This window comes from Hemicordylus capensis, chromosome 3, assembly GCF_027244095.1.
Source record: "Hemicordylus capensis ecotype Gifberg chromosome 3, rHemCap1.1.pri, whole genome shotgun sequence".
NCBI lineage: Eukaryota > Metazoa > Chordata > Lepidosauria > Squamata > Cordylidae > Hemicordylus > Hemicordylus capensis.
The window spans coordinates 51,016,710-51,040,728 of record NC_069659.1 but is presented as its reverse complement, the minus strand read 5'-3'; the positions used below and the strand labels follow the sequence as shown (position 1 = coordinate 51,040,728).

The 24,019-nt window shown below is 43.6% G+C and overlaps 1 protein-coding gene across 2 annotated transcripts in view; it reads right to left on the bottom strand.

Annotated features, from left to right (window-relative positions):
- The window catches only part of F5 (coagulation factor V), a 70,537-nt gene extending 48,283 nt beyond the window's left edge, over nt 1-22,254 (bottom strand). The window contains exons 1-5 of one of the 2 annotated variants that reach the window (XM_053310928.1): nt 22,024-22,254; nt 18,159-18,250; nt 15,345-15,467; nt 9,447-9,659; nt 8,677-8,820 (exon numbers count right to left, since the gene is read on the bottom strand). In XM_053310928.1, the coding sequence (XP_053166903.1) occupies nt 8,677-8,820; nt 9,447-9,659; nt 15,345-15,467; nt 18,159-18,250; nt 22,024-22,223 (772 nt within the window). In that variant the 5' untranslated portion in view covers nt 22,224-22,254. Of the gene's footprint in view, nt 1-8,676; nt 8,821-9,446; nt 9,660-10,230; nt 10,301-15,344; nt 15,468-18,158; nt 18,251-22,023 lie in introns of those variants that run through there. The other variant, XM_053310929.1, reaches the window with a different exon arrangement.
- Between the last annotated feature and the right edge of the window lie 1,765 nt (nt 22,255-24,019).

Sequence of the window (24,019 nt, the reverse complement as noted above, 5' to 3'; positions counted from 1 at the left end):
GAAGAATGAAACTTAAAATTATAGATGGTCAAAGACATTTCACACAACCAAAATGATGCACTGAGAATGAAGACTAGAGGGATATGTGCAGGATGGGGGAGATAGTGAAACCATTAGGAAATAGGAAGCTGCCATATACTGAGTCAGACCATTGGTCTATCTAGCTCAGTATTGTCTACACAGACTGGGAGCAGCATCTCCAAGGTTGCAGGCAGGAGTCTCTCTCAGCCCTATCTTGGAGATGCCTTCAGGGAGGGAACTTGGAACTTTCTTATCTTCCCAGAGCAGCTCCATTCACCATGTACTGAGCTAAACTGATATTTACAACCCCCAAATACAATGGGCATTATCCAGACAAGATACAGTGGGCAGCATTGTGCTAGTGCAATACAAGAGTATATATGATTCCTAGTACAGATGTGCATGAATTGCAGTTTTATTTATTTATTTATTGTTGCATTTATATACCACCTTTCGTTAAAAGACAACCCCAAGGCGGTTTACAAAAGTTAAAACATACAATAAAAAGGCAATAAAAACATCAAGCTAAAAAATATAAAAATATATAAAAAACAGGCATAAAAGCAATACAACAGGTAAAAACACACAGAAGCAGCAGTAAAAACGATTATGTAAAAGCCTGGGTAAAAAGCCAAGTTTTAACAAGCTTTCTAAAAGCCACGATGGAGTCCGAGGAGCGAATGGCCACTGGGAGAGCATTCCAAAGTCTGGGAGCAGCAACAGAGAAGGCCCTGTCCCAAATGCACAACAGCCGGGCCTCTCTCATTGTTGGCACCCGGAGCAGGGCCCCCTCAGATGTCCTCGTCTAGTGGGCAGCAACCCTTGGGAGCAGGCAGTCCCTCAAATACCCCGGGCCCAAACCGTTAAGGGCTTTAAAGGTCAAAACCAGCACCTTGAATTGGACCCGGAAACAAACCGGCAGCCAGTGCAACTCTTTCAGAATGGGGGTGATGTGCTCCCAATGGGCAGCTCCGGATAAAACCCTCGCTGCTGCGTTTGCACTAGCTGCAGTTTCCGGATATTCTTCAAGGGCAGCCCCACATAGAGCGCGTTACAGTAATCCAGCCACGACGTGACTAAGGCATGGGTAACCGTGGCCAGATCTGCCTTCTCAAGAAAGGGACACAGCTGGCGCACCAGCTGAAGCCGTGCAACGGCACCCCTGGCCACCGCCTCCACCTGAGCTTCCAAAAGCAGAGCCGGGTCCAGTAGTACCCCCAAGCTGTGTACTTGCTCCTTCAAGGGGAGTGCAACCCCATCCAGAACCAATAAAATCTCCTCATCCCGATTGGCTCTCCTACTGACCAACAGTACCTCCATCTTATCCGGATTCAATTTCAGTTTGTTAGCCCACATCCAACCCATCATGGCCTCCAGCCCCCGATTCAGGATATCCACCGCCTCCCTAGGATCAGATGACAATGAGAGATAGAGCTGAGTGTCATCTGCATATTGCTGACAACTCAGTCCAAGTCCCCGGATGACCTCTCCCAGCGGCTTCATGTAGATGTTAAACAGCATGGGGGACAAGACCGATCCCAATTAAAACACTTTTTGGGTAGGGGGTCCAGGAATCTTATGAAAAAGGGAAGCAGGTCCTTACCTGCTCTCCACCGCCCCATGAAGCTTTCTGCTGGGGCGGCACACATCCCAATAACCCCCACATGAGAGGAGAGCTGGTCTTGTGGTAGTAAGCATGACTTGTCCCCATAGCTAAGCAGGGTCTGCCCTGGTTGCATATGAATGGGGGACTTGATGTGTGAGCACTGCAAGATATTCCCCTCAGGGGATGAAGCCGCTCTGGGAAGAGCAGAAGGTTCCAAGTTCCCTCCCTGGCTTCTCCAAGATAGGGCTGCGAGAGATTCCTGCCTGCAACCTTGGAGAAGCCGCTGCCAGTCTGTGAAGACAATACTGAGTGAAATGGACCTGTGGTCTGACTCAGTACATGGCAGTTTCCTATGTTCTTATGATGCCAGCAGACACATGGTGCCCATACGTGAGCAGGCACCATTTGCATGGTCAGCATGGCGTTGCTGACCACACAAATGGTGCCTGTCCAAAAAGTGCTCAAACCACTATTTGTGCACATCCCTAACTCTTGGCATTTTGTGGTACTCTGTAGTGTTGCCCAACCACAAATGGAAGGTTTTCTTCAGAACATATGTGAGACAGAGACAGACAGACAGACAGACAGATAGAGTTCAATGTGCTATAAAATATGCTGTGCAACAAGTAGCTAGTGCCCCAGGTTGTACTAGAGATAGCACAACTTCTTCCACTAAATCAAGAACTAGTCGGGAATAAAGGTTGCCTCATTTGTGCAACTTCCCTGCGTCCTGTTCTTACACTCATGCAACAGCATTATGCAAGAGCTACAGTAATCTGGATGCTTTGCTGTAATTACAGTTAAGTGAAATAATAGAGTTTAAATATATTTCCTGGAGGCTAAATCTTAGTGGCTACTAGCAATGAAAAATAAATGGAACCCCTTTTCTTAAGGGCTTCTTTGGGCCATGGGGTCATAGGTCAGTGGTAGAACATCTGCTCTGCACAGGAACATAGGAAGCTGCCTTCTACCGAGTCAGACCATTGGACCATCTAGTTCAGTACTGTCTACCCAGGCTGGCAGCAGCTTCTCCAAGGTTGCAGGCAGGAGTCTCTCTCAGCCCTATCTTGGAGATGCTGCCAGGGAGGGAACTTGAAATCTTCTGCATGCAAGGATGCAGATGTTCTTCCCATTCCATGAGAGAAAAATCTTACAGTGCTCACATGTGTCTCCCATTCAAATGCAAACCAGGGCAGATCCTGCTTAGCAAAGGGGGAAAGTCATGCTTCTCCAGGTAGGGCTTGTAAAGACTCTTTCCTGAAACCTTAGAGAGCGGCCATCAGTCAGTGCAGACAGTACTGAACAAGACAGACCAGTGGTCTGACTTGGTATAAGGCAGATTCCTATGGTGTTAAGTTTAGAGGCAATGTATTTATGACTGCTAGATGCTGGAGACAAATCACATCAAATTACTGTTTTATGCCTTGCTTGTGAGTTTTTGTTGACATTGGGCTAGCACATATTGGAAACTGAGTGCTGGACTAGATAAACTTTGATCTGATCCAGCAATGCAATCCTATGCTCTTATGTTCTCAGCTCATATTTGGCAGCTTTGCATTGGCATAGATACAGCAAAGTGAGTTGCAAATTGTATTGACAGGAATGAAAATCCTATCATTGTTTCAATGTATAAATTTCAAAATCAACACACCTGAGGCTTTTTAGTTTGGAAAAGAGGCGACTACGGGTAGACATGTCACATGGTAGAGGTTTATAAAATTATGCATGGAGTAGAGAGAGTAGACAGAGAGAAATTTTTCTCCCTCTCTCATAGCACTAGAACCAGGGGTCATCCCATGAAACTGATTACCAGGAGGTTTTACGCACAGCAGATTTTACTGCGGGTTTACCGGGAGGCTTTACTGAGAACTTAAAGCTGTCTCAAAAAACTGCTCAAAATGGAGGGGTTTTTTTACTCCGGAGGTAAATCGGGCTATGTTTGGGCACAGTTGAAAACCAGAATTGCACGTATGGACTGCTCCCCGATAACGGGTAGGGACTTCAGGGAAAATCTGGCCGATATTTGTACTTGCACCAGAAGTGTATCTAGGGAAAATAGCACCTAGGGCAAGCACTGAAATTGCACCCCCTGTCCAAACATCCCACACCTATCTTTCAGATAACTTTACCATAATATCAGCTGAAAAATACAAGTCAAGCTCGTTAATCTTTTAATATTTCAAAAACTATTTAGCAGTGGATGTAGCCAGACCAAAAAAATGCTGGAAAACTACAAATTTCAGTATGCTGGGGCTCATGAAATACCCAAATACTATGTGGAGGTGTACTTGGGAAGCTAAAATTGCCTGTCTAATTCTCTACTATGCATTGTAGCTTCACCATTAAAAATTGTGTTTTAAAAATCAATGGAGAATTTGACTTTTCCCAGATACTCTATAATTAAAGGATATGCAGAGTAAACTGTGTCACTGCTTGGAATATATTCTAGTCTTTCAGAAAGACAGTGAAAATGAGAGAAAGAGAGCAAGAAACTTCCACCGGGCCTTAATACTAAGGATTTCACACTGATTCAAAGACAAATTCACCATTATTAGCCATATTATTAAGACATTACATTTAACTCACTTATCACAAGAAGCAAAGTAAGAGCAAATGAATACAATCCTAGCTCATAAGCTTCAGCTCAGTATTCACAAGCCCTGATTCTCTGTATATAGTGCCAATCTGAATATGTGTACAGTGTCTTATATATTATATTAATTTTTTAAAATTTATTTTACCTGTAGCCCCTTTGGAGGGCTTCCTAAAGGCCATTGGGGGGTCTGCAAAGGTTCTCCCTCCCCCTGCTGGCCTCTAGGGCCTTGCAGGGACCATCTGAGCATGTGCGGTGGCCATTTATAAAAATAATTTTTTTTTAAAAAAAAGGCTGCTGAAAACAAAATGGCCACCACGCATGCTCAAATGGCCTCTGCAAGGTTTGCATGGCCTAGGGCTTCACAGAGGCCATTTGAGCATGCGCGGTGGCCATTTTGTTTTCAGCGGCCATTTTTTATTTTTTTATTTTACAAAACGGCACCCCCCTTCAAGTGGCACCCGGGGCACGTGCCCTGCCTGCCCTACCCTAGATATGCCCCTGACTTGCACCCTCCATTCCGGAGGAGATGCAAGCTAAAAGCAAAAACCTCATGGTAAAACTGCTGTGCATAAAACTTCCAGGAGATTTAGGACCAACAAAAGGGGGTTTCCCCCCTGCACAGTGCATAATTAATCTATGGAATTCTCTGCCACGTGATGTGGTGATGGCTACTAGCTTGGATAGCTTTAAAAGGGGCTTAGACAAATTCATGGAGGACAGAGGTCTATCAATGGCTGCAAGTCTGATGGCTATTGGCCACCTTTAGGGGCAAGATGCCTCTAAATACCAGTGGCAGGGGAGCAACGGCAGAAGAGAGGGTGTGCCCTCATCTCTTGCCTGTGAGGCATCTGGTGGGCCCCTGTGGGAAACAGGATGCTGGACTATAGGCCTTGGACCTGATCCAGCAGGGCTGTTCTTAAATTCTGCACAGATCCCCACAACTCATCTTTTCAACGTGTCAGCTTGGTCTTGTGTATCGTCCCTGGCTGTCCAGGATATATCGATCCACTCATCCTACTAAATTGTGTGAATTGATTTTCCCAGTGGGAGAGCTAATCAAAGGACAGAGTTTTATCAATCAGTTTAGAAGGGGAAGGAGGAAGGGGAGAGACTCTTAGTATACCAGAGTCTCTTAATTCAATGCTTTCCAAACTGTGATTGGAGGGATGTGTCAGAGGCATGCTGTGATATGGGCTGATACGTTAGAGGGTATTTATTGCCTTTGACGTCACCTTGGGATGCCATCCTAATCCTTGGTAGCCTAGCCCAAGTTTATTTAGGTGCTCTGAAGTAACATGCACAGGATTATCTAGGCACATGGTGGTGTCTTCAGATTGTTACATACAGTATATTGGCTCTCTGTATATTAGTCCACTGAGTGCAAGTGCCACTGTGCACAGGATCACACAGACCACAACAGTTAACCCATACAGTGTGGTTTGCAGTGAATGAAGGCTAATCCTATGGTACTTGTACATAATTAAAACATAAACATTACATAAAAATAAGGAAATAACAAGTGCAACTTTAGTTTATGCTAGAGGTGTGCACAAATCATTGCAATTTGATTCAACCTTGAATTAAATTGCAAAAATCAAATCAATTTGTGAAACCAGCTGGCCATTGCCAGCCAGTTTGATGAATCAGAAATTCATGAAAAATTCGTGGATCGCCCATAGGGAACAATGGGGAACTCAATTCACTCCATTGCTCCCCATGAGTTGGTTCTGGGGACAAAAAAGTGGGTTGGGTGTTAGGGCATGACCCAATCTACCTACCACCCAACCCACAAAGCAATCGAGCAATCAGGCAATATTTAATAAATTTTTGAATAATTATTTGGGTCAGTAGATCATTTTGCCACACACAGTGTCTAAAGATGGCCAAAAAAGAATCACTTGCCCAGATCCACTGCCAGCCACAGTGCCTGCGCTGGTGTAGCATCATTGCCACATGTTTCTCTCTCACACACAATTATGACCCCATCCTCACTTGTAGCAGATACCACAGCACAGCAGCACCCTTAGCAGCTAGCAAACATAGTCATAAGCTCAATGACAGAGAACAAGTGAGGTGAGCGTTGAGCTGCCACTGTCTATTTCTCACCACAACAAGATCATCTCACAAACAGACCAAACCAAAACCAGAATTCAAGGTACGCAGACAGGCACTCAAATCATGACTTTGTCGATCTGAGATCCAGCAAAACCAGAAAGCAATAGTACAGCATTATACTCCATGATGAGAAAAGAAAAGAAACCACAAAAATCAAACCTTCCTTGATTCCTTTCCTTCCTCCTCTCCTGATGTAAAGGCTCTCTTTGCCTCCCATTCCCTTTGGATACATTTTGAAATTCCCTACTTTTTTTGTCCCCCCTTTGTCAATCTGAGATCCAACAGCACTGTTATAACAATAATAGCACAACATATATTCAGTGCTGAGAAAAGAAAACCACAAAATCAAACCTACCTACCTCCTGATGTATCATCTTCTTCATAAGGATGCTCTCTCTCTCTCTCTCTGCCTCCCAGTCCCTTTGAATACACAATTTGAAATTCCCTCCAAAAGCACTCCCTTCTAGGGATGTGCACAAAACCGGTTCGCCCGGTTTGGTTCGGATTCGAACCGGGTTTGAACCAGGAGGTGGTGGTTCGGTTTTGGTTTTGTTCGAACCACCCCCGGTTTGGATTCGAGCCGGTTCGGAGTGTGGATTCTATGATAGCAAATGAGAGTGAGTGGATTAATGGTGTCTCATTGAAAATCTCATTTGCTATCATAGAATCCACACTCAGAACACCTCAGAAACAACAGAACCAAGTACCCCATGGGTTAGAAACCCATGGGGGTGGTTGGCACCCTATGTGCACTACATCACCACTCGCTCTGGGCCACCCCAGCACCCCCCAAGTGCACTTATGGGGCTGCTGAAAGCTCCATTATAGCTTATGAGGAAAAACCTTAAAGACACGTAAACTTCAACAATTCACCAAAAATCAGCCCTCTGCCCAAATCCTTTGAAAAAATTCAGGTAGCTTCCTTGCCCCTACTTGGCACTACAACCAACCCCACACTGCTCTAGGCCACCCCTTTGCCCCCGACGTGAAGCTATACATTTGCTGACACCTCCATGCTTCTTTATGGAGAAAAACCTTAAAGACGCGTAAACTTCAGAAATCACTTAAAAATCAGCCCTTTGCCCAATTCCTTTCAAATAATTCTGATAGCTTCCTTGCCCAACCTAGGAACTACCACCCACCACATTCCACTCTACAACACCCCTTTCCCCCCGACGTGAAGCTATACATTTGCTGCAATCCTAATTATTCTCTATGAGGAATTCAAAAATACTTTAACAATTCACCAATAATCAGAGGAGTGTCCAATTGCCTTGGGGTTTTTTGGGTGGTAGGCACCCCTGTCTGTCTACCACCCACCCTGCTTTTGTGCCCCTAGGTGCTCCACAATAGGGTATATGGACTGGTTCGGGTCCCATTATACTCAATGAGAAAAATAATAAAAAATATTTCAAATATTCATTAAAAATTGTAGGACTGTCCTGTTGCTTCAGGGTTTGGGTGGTTGTTTGCACCCATGGGTGCTCCACAATAAGGTATAATGGCCTGGTTTGAGTCCCATTATATCCTATGAGAAAAAAATAAAAATAATTTTCAAAAATTCATAAAAAATTGTACGAGTGTCCGATTGCTTTGGGGTTTGGGTGACAGGTACCCCTCGGTGCCAGCTACCATCGTACCAATTTTTGGGTGTCTGAACTGGTCCAAACCAGTTCAAATCGAACCACCCCCTGGTTCGGTTCGAATTCAAACCTGCAGCTCGAACCTGATGGCTGGTTCGGTTCGAATCCAAACCTCCGAACCACCCCGGTTCAGATTCGAACCAGTTCTGATTCAAACTGGTTCACACATCCCTACTCCCTTCTCCCTTCCCTCAGCCAGTAGGGGCACAGTTTCCCATGTCAACACTTAATATGTATGTTTACAAGCCAAGAAGCAAGGAGATCTCAAGCCAATCAGAAGCCAGTGCCAGAAAACCAATCAGCAAAGGGAACAAGCCCGCTAAAATGGTCACTCAAATTGTGTGAATTGATTTGCACTGAATTGGGGCTGATTTGATTCAACCTCAAGTCAGCCCCTTCATCCACTTGACTCTGTGAATCACCCCTGATTTACGTGTGAATTGAATTGCACATCCCTCGTTTCTGCTTTCTCTGCTTCTGCTGTAATGTACAAAGCAGGGAGTTGTGTATCTCCTCTATGCTGAGATCTGAATTCTAGATGACCATTCAGGGAGATGTACAACAAATCCAGTGTTGCACATGACAGCAGAAACAGGGAAAGCAGAGATAGAAGTCAATCATCTCTACTTTCCCTGCTTCTCTATAACCACAGAAATTGGTACTCAGTATATAAATTGCACAAGATTGTGCAGTACCTGGCAGCGTTCCATTAGCGTAACCATTAATTGTGTACATGAGGGAGTTCACTTTTTGCCAGCTTTTGCTTTCATCAAACACAGCAAACATCAACACATATTCTCTGTCAAATGATTTCTGTGTCCCATCTTCATTTAAGCTTCCTAGAAGGAAAAAAAGCAAATTGTAAGTAGAACTAACAGAGCTTGCTTTTTGCTTATTTATTTGTTAGATTATTATACCACCTTTCATTAAAAGTAATCCCGGGGCAGTTCACAACAAATTTAAAACCAATCCTAAAATCTATTAAACAAATACAAGCAGTACAAATATTACATTCAAATATTAAAAACAGTACAAATCCATGTAAAAACCTTTTTTTCTTGAAAAGCAGTGTATAAATATTCTTAATAATATTTGTAATTTGGAGATTCTGCGATCTGCTAGGAGATATGTTATATTCTATTCAAAAGGGCCCACTCTGTCAAAAAATCAAGGAGCTGCTGCGAATAAAAATGAACAAACAGGATGGAAGGCTGGACTTACAGATAGTTTTGCCAGTCCCCCAGAACTGGCCTGATGTCTCCAGGAACTGATATCAGCCTCCAGGTAACTGTTGGAAACAATCCTGGAGAGTTTAATAGCTTGATATTATGAAAAATATTGGGAAAATGGAAGAAAATCTGTAGGGACAGTCTCAGTCATTCTTGACAACCCTGCTTAGAGACAGTCACAACTGTGATAGGAACAAGGACATCTTGTAGTTACATTTACTTAAGTATTTAATTACCTTCTTTACAAATGAGCAAGGCACCAATAAGGCCAGAATTAAAGTCCTGCACCATGTTTACATGTGAGTAGTAGGCATAGGTGAGACAGGGAGGATCTGCCTTTTTAGGTCCACTTTCTGCCGTGATCTCCCACATGTATGTGTACTCCTGGCCTGAAGGCACAGCATCATCCAGTCTTTCTATAGGTGATGTCCTGTCAGAATATGAGGAACCTTCATTGGTAGAAGTCAAAGGAGAGAAACAATGAGGATTTGTAATATTATTCATACACAAACTCCACATACGAATGATAGGAACATCAGAAGCTGCCTTATACCAAGTCAGACCACTGGTCCATCTAGCTCAGTATTGTCTACACTGACTGGCTGTGGCTTTCCAAGGTTTCAGGCAGGAGCCTCTCCAAGCCTTACTTGGAGACACCAGGGATTGAACCTGGGACTTCTGCACGCAAGCAGCTGCTCTATCATGGAGCTATGGCCCCATCCCTTAAGGCAGGGCTGCTCAACTTCAGCCCTTCTGCAGATGTTGGCCTACAACTCCCATAATCCTTGGCTATTGGCCACTGTCGCTGGGAATTATGGGAGTTGTAGTCCAAAAACAGCTGGAGGGCCTAAGTTGAGCAGGCCTGCCTTAAGGGAAAGATCTTACAGCAGACAGAGGAGCAGAGATGAGGCAGAACACTTTAAGAATAAACACATAATAAATAATGCACACACATATACAATACGGGTGAACACAAAACCAGTTTGCCCAGTTTAGTTCGAGTCTGGACATGACACAAACCGGACCAGGTATGTTTGGTTTCAGCATCCTGAACTAGAACCCCTGTTTGGCTCATGTTCAAGCTGGTTTGGGGTTCTAACTGAGATTTTTTTTTTTTTTAAAAGACTCCCCTCCAGGTCATAATGCTGGCCTCTGGGGGTGCTGCCGTGGCTGGGGGGAGTCTCAGAAGGTTCCCCCTCCCCCCTCCAGCCTCCCCCCAGTCCTTTTTCTGGCCAGTTCAATCAGTTTATGGGCCTTCCTGGCCCTCTGCCTGCTTGTGGTGGCCATTTTGAAGGCCGCCGGGCGCACACATTTGCCATGTGTGTGCCTGGGGGGGAGGCTGGTGAGGGGAGGGGGAAGCTTCTGATACTCCCGGCCAAGGCAGCACCCCCCAGAGGCCAGCATTATGACACGGACCCAGCAGTGAGTTATTAAAAAAAATCCCTCCCACCTCCGCAATTAGAATCCCTGAGCTGGCCCAGTGTGTTCGGTTCAAAGTTGAACTAAATGGAACCAGGTCCTGTTGGGTTTAAGGGCAAGCCTTAGAACAGGCCTGGTTTGATGGCGAACCGGTTTGAACTCAGACTAGCTTGCACATCCCTAGTATACAGCAGTGTTCTCTCTATTGTTTTCATCTGTGTGAGGAATTAGTTTTGTTCTGGGTGGCAGTATCAAAGCAGTGTGTGTGTGTGTGTGTGTGCACCTGCATTCAGAGTGGGGCCTTCTAGATTCAACCTGAGCAGGATCTAAAATTAAGAGTGGACATTGAAAAACGTGTCAGAGCAAACACATGCACATGCCTTACAGGGAACTCTGATATACACCCCCTGCCCGCCCACCCCCACACCAATACGCCCATTATGCTGAAGCTGTGTTGTTATTACAGGTATTCATTTATATAGTACCATTCATGGACATGGCACTTTGTTGCAGACCAGGCCCGATTGGTATACCAAATATGCTCATTAGCTAGTATACAAAATCAGGTCTGGCTTCAAGTTCTTTTATATGGTGACCCATGCTGGATCTGGGCACAAGGAAGAAAGGAGATGCAAACCACTCAAACAGGATTCAATGGGCTTTATTGAATATAAAAGGCTTAGCAACAATCTAGCAAAGCAGAAAGCAGAATACTCTATTAATATTAGCAACAGTATTTAAATGGAACATTCTAGCCATCACCAATATTCCACCCAGTGTTCCTAACTAAATATGTGTTTGCACTTAAATCTTCCTAGAGCCTAGTACAGTTTTAGATACAGGCAGAAAAGACGGGGAGGGAGAAGGAAGGCTGAGGGCTGACATGGTTTTTGGGGTGATTAGTAGAAGAAAGGGGGGAAAGAGAAGGGAGTGGGGAAAAAGATGAAGGGAATTCCCAAGGCTTGTAGCATATTACCAGAATCCGAGGCTGGAGAGAGACGGAACACTTCAGCTGAAGCAGTGAGGCGCTGGCGGAGACAGGAGTTGTGCAGTTACTTCAGGTCATAGCTGAGAGCTCCATGGCTGGGGAGCCTTGACTTCTCACTGCGCAGTGAGAGTCATAGCCTCTGAGCACGGGCAGAGTTCCTGCTTAGCCCCACGGCTGGGCAGCCAACCCTGGGCAAGCGTGTGAGCAGCATTGCTGTAGGCAAAGATTGCTGAACTCTCTGTCTCAAAAAGCCCCATTCTTTATAGTGTATTTTCTCTTTGATCTATACAAATCTCATCTTTTCCTGGGTTCCCCAGAAGGGGTGACAAAGCTGTTACTTTCAGGACAATGTCTTTTAATCACTCAGGATATTGGCCAGTTCAGAGAATTCTGAATCTCATCTTCTGAAATCTGTGCACTCAGGAAGGGAGAGGGGGGAAGCAAGTGTTAGTGGAAAGACTAAATCTACAGGTGTTCTCCCAGGATGGAATTTCTATAGACAGCAACTGAGTAATCCCCCTTGGGGCATGGCAGAGCCAATCATTGATAATGATTAGCATAGATTTCTTCCACAGACATTATCTGATAGTGAGTTACATTTTAGCATATTGATTAGCTCAAGCCCAGCCTTTGTGTTATCTTAAGTATCCAGTTTCACAATGCAGTGCTGGAATGTCTCACCCAGAGGCCGAGCAGGCATTTCACCCAGAGTTCAGGTGTGATTTCATCTCTTAATATAAAAATGAAATCAGACACAGGCCTATATTCCAGGCCTATATTCCACAAACTTCTGAGTGGTGCACTACAACTTCACAAAGAACGAGAGGACAGGCCTGAGAGGCTTAGCACCTAATGACAATAGAGAAAGGGGTGGGACATGGTGGCAGAAATAAACACAGGAAGAATATGTTATTACTTTGGTTACTTAAGCTTTTTTTTACAGTAGAACATTATTAGGGTGTAAGGGGTTGTGCCAAAGGCTTCTCAGCTACCCCGTGGTAAGCTACAGGTATGAATTTTCTTTTCTATTTGCTCATACCTTAAAAAGAGAATCAGTATATGGGTGTGTTGTGTTTTTAGGGTATCCATTCCTTGATGCAGGTCAGGTTCTAGCTTAGTTCCAGTTTTAGTTCAGTGTCCTAGACTGGAAGCCAACAGACAGGCAAAAAGCAGCAGGAGACTTGAACCCAGTCTGCATTTACTTTTCTGTAATCAAGGCTTATTTCATTAAACACAGCAGGCTTTACCACGGGTTTATGGGGAGGCTTTACCGTGAACTCGAAGTTGTCCCAAAAAACCAAAACATAAACTGGATTGTTTTACCCCAGATATAAATCAGGATACACTCTAATATGCAGTGAAAAACCCGAATTGTGTGTGAACTGCTCCCCGATAACTCGCAGGGAATTTGGGGTAAATCTGGCCAATATGTGAATGCACCCACTCCGTTCTGGAGGAGATGTGAGTTAAAGGGCTTTAAAAGCCCCAGGCGCAGAGGGAGGCCAGTGGTGGCCCGGGTACAGCCCGCCACCATGGCCCCCTAGCCCCACCCCCTGCATCAGGGTCTGTTCAGCATCTGAACAGCATCTGTTCATATGTTCAGAACGCCCATTCCCAGTTAATAACCTTGCAGACTGTAAAAACGTGGTCCTGTAGTGCACCCTGCTCTCTGAGCAAAGAGGCACCTTTTTCAAGTGGTGATTCTCTTATATTTAGCAAGGGGAGAGCCCCTGGCCCCACCCAACCCCAGCACAGCATCCCTCCAGTGGCTGTTGCTGGTATCTACCACATGTTTTTGTTTTTAAGATTGCGAGCCCTTTGGGGACAGGGAACCATTTTATTTATGTTTATTTTTCTGTATAAACCACTTTGAAAACTTTCATTGGAAAATGGTATATAAATATGTGGTGTAGTAGTAGTAGATTTTTGTCTTAGAACAATGGTATTTGTTTTAGAGTCTGTTTCCTTTCTTCTTTATTTTTCAACTAATTATGGGAAACTTTAAATTTAGTCATGTTTTGGTATTCAAAGGCCTCTCAAAATGTGAGGTCCCTGCCCATAGCATTCCCCATAGAGCTCTTAAGAGAAGACTTTGTCTCTCTTAAGACAATCCTAGCACTGAGAAAAATGCAGTACTATGCAGAAGTCAGCACCATGAGAAATGGCTCTCATATTGGCTGTGTTATTTTTTGGTGGTAGGTTTTTGTTTTAGTTTTTTTGCCAAAGTGGCCCCTGCTTGAAAAATAGTGAAGGTCACTGGACTAAGGGGTGATTCACAGGCTTGTCAGGAAGTGGGCTGTTTACAGAGCTTGTTGCGAGTACTGAGTCGATGTCAAAGTGATGATCTAAGCACTTCATTGTGAGCACTCACTTCACTGTGAACATAGGTCATGTCATCAGAGTCACAGTGTTATTCCCAAAGGTTTGAAATTGGGTTGAATGATGCTGGGGTGATCCTCTAGTAGTGCTTACAATGAAGTGATCAGATTCCGAAATACACTTCCACTTTCACTGCGAATACTAGCCTCTATGGACCTAGCCAACTGAAAATGAGGCTCCCTTCCACATCAAGGCCCATACCCTGGAAGCATTATTATTTCTTGTTTACACAGTCAGACAGGTGTTATTGACTGGTTTGTTTTATCCAGACATTGAGTCCTTCCCAAGGACCTGGGATGGCTGAATTTTATCATCAATACTGTTGGTTATTATAGATATTGTCACAAAATATAGGCTTTTTCCCAGTAAAGTTGCTTTTTGTAATTGGCTGATGGTGATTTCTGTGGCCCCTATGGTGTTGAGGTGCTCTTCAAGGTCTTTTGGAACTGCACCCAGGGCGCCAATTACCACTGGGATTATTTTGGTCTTTTTCTGCCACAGCCTTTCAATTTCAATTTGTAGATCTTTGTATTTTGTGATTTTTTTCTATTTCTTTTTCTTCTATTCTGCTATCCCCTGGTATTGCTATGCAAGGCCCATACTCTGGAAGCATTATTATTATTTTATTATTATTATTATTATTATTATTACATTTATATCCCCCTCTTCCTCCAAGGAGCCCAGAGCGGTGTACTACATACTTGAGTTTCTCCTCACAACAACCCTGTGAAGTAGATTAGGCTGAGAGAGAAGTGATTGGCCCAGAGTTACCCAGAGGGTATCATGGCTGAATGGGGATTTGAACTCGGGTCTCCCCGGTCCTCAACCAGCACTCTAACCACTACACCACACTGGCTCTCATGTAGTGTAGGGCTGCTCAATTCTGGCCCTTCTGCAGATGTTGGCCTACAACTCCATAATCCCTGCCTGTTGGACACTGTGGCTGGAGATTATGGGAGTTGTAGTCAAAAACAGCTGGGGGGCCGGAGTTGAGCAGGCCTGATTGTGGTGCCACAGAATTATTCCACAAGATCAAATTGAACATAAGAAGTCAGTCAGGGGACACATCAGTAAACAGTGATTGAATCTGTTTTGTTTGCTCCGAAGTTGTACAGGATTGGAAGTATGTGTATGTCTCATGTCTAGAATCTTAATGCAGCATAGAAAACAAGCAAGTACCATTTAATAACTGAACATACCATCTAGACTATATTAGTATTACACCTGAATTCCAGACTCAGAAATGAACACCAACAAACAAACATTGTTAGTGTCATAGATGGCTCCGCCTTTAAATCTGATGTAAAAAGTGACCGCAGTGTATCTAAAACATGTTGGCAGCACTTACCTTCTGACTGTTTGTTGTATTCTATGCCTTGTGGGTGAATGCTCAGTGGTTTGTTTGCCAGGTTCTTAAAATGAACTACTAGTGTATCTCCTACTTCAGCACGTAATGTTGGTCCCAGAAGACCTAATTTAAAAACAACAACAACATATAAAATGGCACTTCTCGACAAATCATATTTGTCTCCTGACTGAGGCTAGGATTTAAATAAACACAGGTACAGAAGACAAAGAGGGGCAGACATGCAAATGTACACAAGTGAATACACTGGGGCTATTAATATACACCACCATTCCTTAAGACATGTAAATATTTATTTTATTGAGTGCCTTACACAGCCAAGCAAACACTTTAACTATTATATCGCACACACACACACCAAGTGGGGATGAGACAGAGACCCTGTTCAATCAATTAATACATTCTGAGAGGGTTCAGGTGACTCATCAAAACCTCTGCCAACTTCAGCCCAATATTTTAATCTAGAGCTGTAGTTGGATGGAAGTTGGGCTTTAGTCAGTAAGACTGAAGCCCAATTTATCATTCCCAATACAATATCACACCTTTTGATGGGCATTGGGCACATCTGGATGAACTTAGTGGGCATATATAAAGCTGGTAGATATTCATTTACACCACTCCTATACCAAACAGAGATCAGAAATGTTGTGCTTTCAAAGATGGCTCACAGTACTCTGTCTGTGAGCACATCTGTCTAAGACTTTTGTGGGAAGTGAGATCAGCTCTGCCAGCTAACCTTGTTAATTTAGCAAAGAGGCACATTTTAAAGTGGTGACACTCTTATATTTAGAGAAGAAAAGCAACTGCCGCCTAGCTGTTGCATTGGGTTAACCTCTATATATACTAAGTAGCCATCTGAATACTCAAATGAGTGCTGCAATATCTGCAGGCCATTGCTTCTGCAACAGCATGTCATTTTCTTTTACACACCACAGACTTCCTGATGATCAAGGACTGCATGTATATAGCCCCCGCCCCCCACCTGATTTTGCAGTGTGGGCCCCAAAATGCCCAAGACTGGACCAGGCCAGGGTACAGCCTGAGACCACAAGGCCACCTTCTCTACATGCTTTTGTTCTACATAGTTTGAAACTTGCTAAGAGTCTTGGCACGTCCCTGTAAATCATATTGTATGAAATGTTCTCATTTCAGTCATCTTAATGGGAGGTGATTTGCAAAGCACACGATCTCATTCCCACGACCTCTTCACATACTAATTCTTGAACTTTTCAGCAGAATGAGGTGAGTTAGAAAATACCACACCCACTCACTGCTCAGCACTCATGAGTCTTAACACTGTACAATTTAAGGGAAACTGCATATACAGGAAATTCTGGAACAATGTGGAAGTGAAAGAAGGAAGCCATGGTTCAATTTTGTTTGGCAATACACAAAACAGCCTTCGAAAGGGGATGCATAGATTTTGAGGCAGAACAGCAATATGCATCCATAGCATACAAACATAAGAACAGCCCTGCTGGATCAGGCCCAAGGCCTATCTAGGCCAGCATCCTGTTTCCCACAGTGGCCTACCAGGTGCCTCTGAGAAGCCCACAGGCAAGAGGTGAGGGCATGCCCTGTCTCCTGCTATTGCTACACTGCAACCGGTATTTAGAGGCATCTTGCCTCTGAGGCTGAAGGTTGCTTATAGCCAACTAGTAGCCATGGATAGATCTGTCCTCCATGAATTTGTCCAAGCTTATTTTAAAGCCATCCAAGCTAGTGGCCATCACCACATCCCATGGCAGAGAACTCCATAGGTTAATTATGTGCTGCTGTGTTTTGAAATAGGGAGAAAAATTTATCTCTGCCCACGCTCTACTCCATGCATAATTTCATACATTCTATCAGGCCTCTCCATTGCTGCCTCTTTTCCAAACTAAAAAGCCCCAGATGCTGCTGTAGCCTTGCCTCATAGGGAAGGTGTTCCAGTCCCTTGATCATCTTGGTTGCCCTCTTCTGCACCATTTCCAGTTCTACAATGTCCTTCTTAAGAACTGTATGTAGTACTACAAATATGGCCACACCATAGATTTTTATAAGGGCATTATAATATTAGCATTTTTATTTTCAGTCCCCTTCCTAATGATCCCTAGCATGGAATTTGCCTTTTTCACAGCTGCCGTGCACTGAGTTGACACTTTCAGCTCAAAAGTGTTGAGGTGTTTTTGAGTTCAACTCAAAAGCATATTTTGGCCAGTCATGTTTCAGGTCATATAGCATTATTACGCAGATTATTTTCTGATCATCACATTCCTGCCTGCCAGCCAGAAAGAGCTCTACGTCGTTGGCAGTTGTCCTGGGATTATAAAAGCAAGGAAAATAACATACTGGTCTTCCTCACCAATCAAAGGCCAATGAGAGACTGTGCCTCCTCTCCCCAGAAACAAAGAAAAAATAATAATCAAGGGGAAAATAGCCTCGCCCCAACCAGATATAAACGCCTGTTAATGACTCACCACTTCTGGCCTTGTCAACGTGATCTCTCTCCTCTATCTTTGCCTTTTCTCTTCATCCCCCTTCTCTTGTATGTTTTATCTTTGAGTGTGTGTCTTTTCTTTGAGTGTATAAGCCCGAGGGCAGAACCTAAGCCTTATTTGCACATCCCGGTCAACTGTACTGGATATTTAATATTTGATTACTGTGAGCGGCTTTGGGAGTCAATTTTTGTGTGAAAAATGGGATCAGAGAATAATACATGTGCCAGTTTAAAGCTGTTCAAATGTGTATTCATAAGCACAGGAAGATTACACTGGAAAAACATGATCAGCCTCTGAAAATAATGCTCCTGCTTACCTGATAAAACATTTGTTGGTTTTTCAGTTGTGAAATCTGCTTCATACTCTCTGTAGACAATTTTCTGAAAAGGAGGGTCTGAATGTGGTAATCTAAAACAGAAAAGACTCAGAACTTTCATATAAAATGAAACTTTCATATAAAATAAAACTTTCATATATATGGGGAGAAGATTATTTATGCAAGTTAAGTACAGTTGCACATTTTGGGGTATTCCTATATTTATTTTGTAGAATTTCCAGTATTCCATCCCAGATTTATGCCATGGGAGCAAAACAAGATAGATATTTGTTTTGCTAACTTGTTTTGCTAATTTGATATCTTTTGCTAACAAGATAGCAAAAGATAGGGAACAAAACAAGATAGATCAAACAAGCCTTCCAGGATTTTTAAATCGTTGCAAGGGGTTTTTTAATGTACTATGTACTAATGTAAACTATCCATGTATAGTTTTTTGTATTTGTATATTATATATTGTAATATCAGATTGTTTTTATATTTTTAACTATCATTTTTATCATGTGTTTTAACTTTTGTAAACCGTCTTGTGATTGTTTTAATGAAAGGCAGTATATAAATCTAACAATAAAGAAAAATACATACATACATACATACATATTGGTTTTTAAAGGGTTTTTTAATTGTTTTTTAACTGATTGTTTTATGGTATTTCAGGATTTTTGTTTTTGTTGTTGACTGATTTTGATTGTTTTTGTTTTGTTTATAAACTGCCCTGGGCCAAATCAGGAGGGGCGATATAAAAGTGCAGACAAACAAACAAACAAACAAACAAACAATTTGCCCTAGAAGCCTTACTGAGACCCTCTGGAATTCCTGAGTCTTTAGAAAAAGCTACCAAAAAGCTATCAAATTTTGTTCCAAAAACCAATGGGTGAAAAACTTGTTCCTTGCTTTAAAATGAAAATGACCCTCAGGATCTGGGGGGAAGAACCCAATACTGAGTGTGAGTCCATGGCTGTAATACTGCTCCCTCAATGTGGAGAGAGCAGGGTGTGGAGTACTCCCATAGATAGGCATGTAAGAATAGCCCAGAATGTGATTCTGGGCATTCAAGGTTGGGCAGCACAATCCTGTGCATGTTTATTAAGAAACATTCCATGGAGCTTTCACCCAGGTAATCGGATTGCAGCCTTAGCCTTTCTACTTCTAGAGTCTTGAAGTTTGGAGCAGCCTAGCTATTCAGTGGGGAGTGGGGTTTAGAACTGTTTCAGCAGTAGACAATATGACCCCCATCCTTTGCAATCTGGAACCCTGTTCTTAGAGTTGTTAATACCATCTGCCCAGGTGAGAAGTCCCCTGAGCCCTTGGATATAAAAGATCTTGTTTTACCCAGGCCTGATGGGTAAGACATTTCCAAGAAAGCAGTGGTGGGAGCCAGCAGCATCTCTGGATCAGCTGCTGCTGAACCCCAAGTCACTTTGAGGCTATTCACATGCGTGTGCAAAACCGGGCTAAGGGAGCCCAGCGTGATTTTGTGCGCACATGTGAACTACTGGGATCGGGCCGATCCCAGGGCATTATGGCGGCAAACCTGTCTCTGAAGCCTCCCTTGAAAATGGAGCGAGCGCTCTCCTAACCCTGTTTCCTTGATCGTGTAGCAGCCACGGCTGGCATACTCAGGAGGAGAGAGGAGGGGGAATCCCCATAATGCACCACACACCCATGTGGTGCATTATTGGAGCTCTGGGGCGCGAGGCATTCTGGCACCCATTATGGCACCCTGACTCTGGCAACTCCTGGAGTTGCCAGGAGCAGCCAGTGCTCATCTGAGCGGGCGATCCCCCCGCCCAGGGATGTCGGAATGATCAGCTGTGGGGAAGTAAGTGCTTTCGGGCTTCCTCCCCGCAAACCAGGTGGCCCTTTCTCATTGGTTGTGAGAAAGGGCTCTTTGTATAGCAGTGGTAGAGTGGCTCTTTTGGCATCCAAGGTGTCTTCAAGAACAGCTCATGTACCTTGATGCACTGCAGTACTTAATCCATGGAGAAGGTAGTAGCTCTTCTCCAGGAAAGAGCATAACCTACAAGTGCTCCAAGGCAACAAATATGCTCTGATGGGATCATTGCTGCCTTGTGGATTATTACCTGCCATACAGCATTACAGGTACAACAGTCCTGCCAGAGAAAAAGTTGGTAACTTTTGCAACATCGTAGCACGGAAGAGGAATGGAGACAGAAATGTGGTGAAACAAAGGAAGTGCATACAGGATGAGTATGATTGGATGGGCGGGGTGGAGGGGACAAAGAAAGGTGAAAAGGCAATGAGGACTAGAACCTTCAAGATAATGTGGTATCAATCCAGGGACAGTCCAGGATGACATGGTAATAGCAATGTGAGCAAAACACGAGTGTAGAAGAGATGAGTGTAGCAGAGAAATCAACTGAAGAGTGGTTAATCCCCAGCAAGGAGCTTGTAGTTGCCTGGGTGCAAGGTGACCAGGACATTGGATGTGATTTCAGAAGTTAATACAAAGAGTGAAGAGTAAATGTTGCAGGCAGATTGAAAAACAAAACGAGAAGTTTTGGCAACAGTTTGCGTATGGGAGAAGCCTGAATGAAAAGAAGCATGAATGTATACCAAGGGAAGTGGTATCCCTTTTCCCTTCAAGCAGTACCACTTTCTGTATTGAAAAGGGTTTCCTACTGTCATCCAGTGTAAACTCCCAAAGCAGGATATAAAGGAACAACCAAATCACAAAATTTAAAAGAGTAATAAAACAATTTATTACTATTGAGTTTGGGTAGCACACTAATACTATTTAGTGTGGATACCTTTAGTGGAGCAGTGCTTCATTGGCAGAAGTTCCTTACATTCACAGAATGAGAATTCCACTTGCACAAGGCCTACACGCTGATGGATTTTGCTGCACTAAAGGTTTGGATGCTGTCCAACACTCATATACCACTTCCCATCAAATAAGTCCTCAGAGTGATTTGTTTAGCAAAAGGAAAGAGAAGATGGTTCCCTGTCACAAAGGGGTTCACAGTCTAAAAAGAAATGCAAGGGAGACACTAGCAAACACCCATTGGCAGGGACACTGAGAGGACCATACAATATTAAACAAAACAAAACCGCAAACTCAAAGAACAGAGCAGAGAGACATCTTATAGATTGAGCTGTTGCTGCAAGTTGCATGTGTGAAAATGCTCCCCCCTACAAAAGTAGTAATCAGGAAGAAGGAACCCTGTGCGACTCAACTGAATGGTGCTTCAAGGGAAAAAGTGAAACAACAGGAAATGGTAAACGCCAATAAAATACATATGAAGATAAGAATCATTCAGAAAATAACACTAGCATAAAGTTGTCAAATTGTCAAACTGTGATTAAAGTCATAGTCCATCTCTTATTGGAACAATGTAAGACTCCCATTGATCTTGGTTGATGGCCATTTTTTCTATCCTCCACATGTATGGCTGCTTTTGGCATTATTTGTACTGATTCTGTTTGTTTGATTATTGCATTTATTTGTTATATTTGCACACCACCCCAAACTTCCATCTCTGGGCGGTTTACAGCAACATTCAACACATTAAAACAGAAATTAAAATCTTAAAACAATGTAAAACCATCAATCTAGTTAAAAAGCTTGGGTGAAAAAAAATGTGTCTTTAGAGACTTGCTAAAAGTTGTCAGAGATGGGGAAGCTCTTCTATCAGCAGGGAGCGCATTCCAGAGTCTCAGGGCGGCAACAGAAAAGGCCCGTATCTGCTCTGTCAGTGCTGTAAGGACTTTGAAGTCCTTTTGGGTGAAAGGTGGTATATACATTCAGTGAATTAGTAATCAATCATCATCAGCCAAGAAGGCCATGTAACCTTAAATCCTCCCCTGGCCCCCCAGATTTTGTTACCTGGATTGCTCCGCAGGCTGGGCACTGTAGTTCCAGTTAGTGACCTGAGCCACAATATAGTGCTTCCTGACCCGAGCTGCTTGCACAGTGAGGCTGCCCAGACTTGGCCAGTTCAAGCCCAGAAGCATTAAGAGAAGACACCTGCAGATACAGGCCATGGTACAAGCTCCCCTTGATGCTGATAGTGCTGAGACACACATGAAGCACAAACAGTTCTTACTGCTGCAACTTGCAACTTACCCAGGAAAAAACATTCTCCGTGACTGGTGTTGCAAGGGGCAGTGGCATTAGTGACGCCTAGGTCATTGCTCTTTTCCTCCTCCACCTCCCACTGTTGTCAGGATTATAGTAGATGAGATCATCAGCTGCTGAATTTGCCTTGTTCTCTTCCTGATATTAGGAAGAAAGCTTCATTCTGCAAGGCAGAGCTGGTAGTTTATTTGGGCCATTGCCCACTAGGACAGGAGGGTATTAGGAGCAGCAGTTACAAGAGCAACTGTGGGTTCCTTACATGCTTTCAAGCAATGAAAACCCTGCTCTTGATGAACAACTTTGTCCATTAGTAGCTCAAGGATCACCAGCTCCTGTATTCTCAGAGGCCCCTCTGCCAAACAGTGATCCGCAGTACCCATTATGATTACATTTATATCCCACTATTCTTCCAAGAATCATAAGAGGAGAGCTGGTCTTGTGGTAGCAAGCATTATTTGTCCCCTTAGCTAAGCAGGGTCTGCCCTGGTTGCATATGAATGGGAGACTAGAAGTGTGAGCACTGGAAGATATTCCCCTCAGGGGATGGAGCCACTCTGGGAAGAGCAACAGGTTCCAAGTTCCCTCCCTGGCATCTCCAAGATAGAGCTGAGAGAGATTCCTACCTGCAACCTTGGAGAAGCTGCTGCCAGTCTGTGTAGACAATACCGAGTGAGATGGACCTGTGGTCTGACTCGGTATTACGGCAGCTTCCTATTTCCTAATCTTGGAACAATGTACATGTCCTGCTTTTATTCTCACAACAACCCTGCAAGGTAGCTTAGGTCAAGAGATTGTGAATGGTCCAAGACTTCCCAGTGAGTTTCATGGCTGTGATGTGGGGCGGAATTTGAACGTGGGTCTCCCTAGTTTGAGTCCAACACTCTAACCAATTCACCACAGCGGCTCTCATTTGACCAAGTTCCATGTTAAAATTTGATGCCAATTATCAGTAACACCAGTTATGGAGCATATACAGTCAGACATAGAGCACCAATATGAGTATTTACATCTTCAATTTGAAATAAAAGAGAGATGGGGCATTACTATATGGAATATATTTCTTACAACTAGAACACATTTTTCCATTTCTTATGCATGAAACTGGGGCAAACAGTTTTTTCTATAATTCTATATAATGATATAAAGTTTTCTACAAAAAGCGTTAATTATGTACACACACGCAAAGTGAGATTAGTTTTCTAATGAAGATAACCAAATACAGGTCACATGAATCCGGCACTATAGTTCAGTAATGTGTCCCTGTTTTTAAAGTTTCCTATCCTGGTGTGAAGCCTTTGCACAGATGCAGCTACTAAAGGAAGTTCTCCTCAAAAACATCTCCATGCTGCAAACTGGTTAATGTTATGGATCAGGCCAGGCAGATAACACTGGCAGCATTTGCATGTAACACAGAACTGCGGGCCCAATGGACCTATGGTTCTCCCCCACACCTGCTCTCCGGATTTGGACAAAATGGAGAGTGGGTTCTCTGCAGTCATGGAGACTACAGAGAGGAGGGGGAATTGGCTGTGGGGGCTTCCTTCTTGCCTGAAAGACAGGCCACACAGCCAATCACGCCCGGAAAAAGGGAGGAGGTTCCTCCCTCAACTTGTCTGACTGAATGCAGTCTCTAGTGCTGCATTTGGATATAGCACTAAAACCCCAGTTATGAGCAGCAAAACTCACTACAAACCAAGGGTTCAAATTGGAGTCTGTGGAGCGCAACTGTGGATCATTGGAGAAC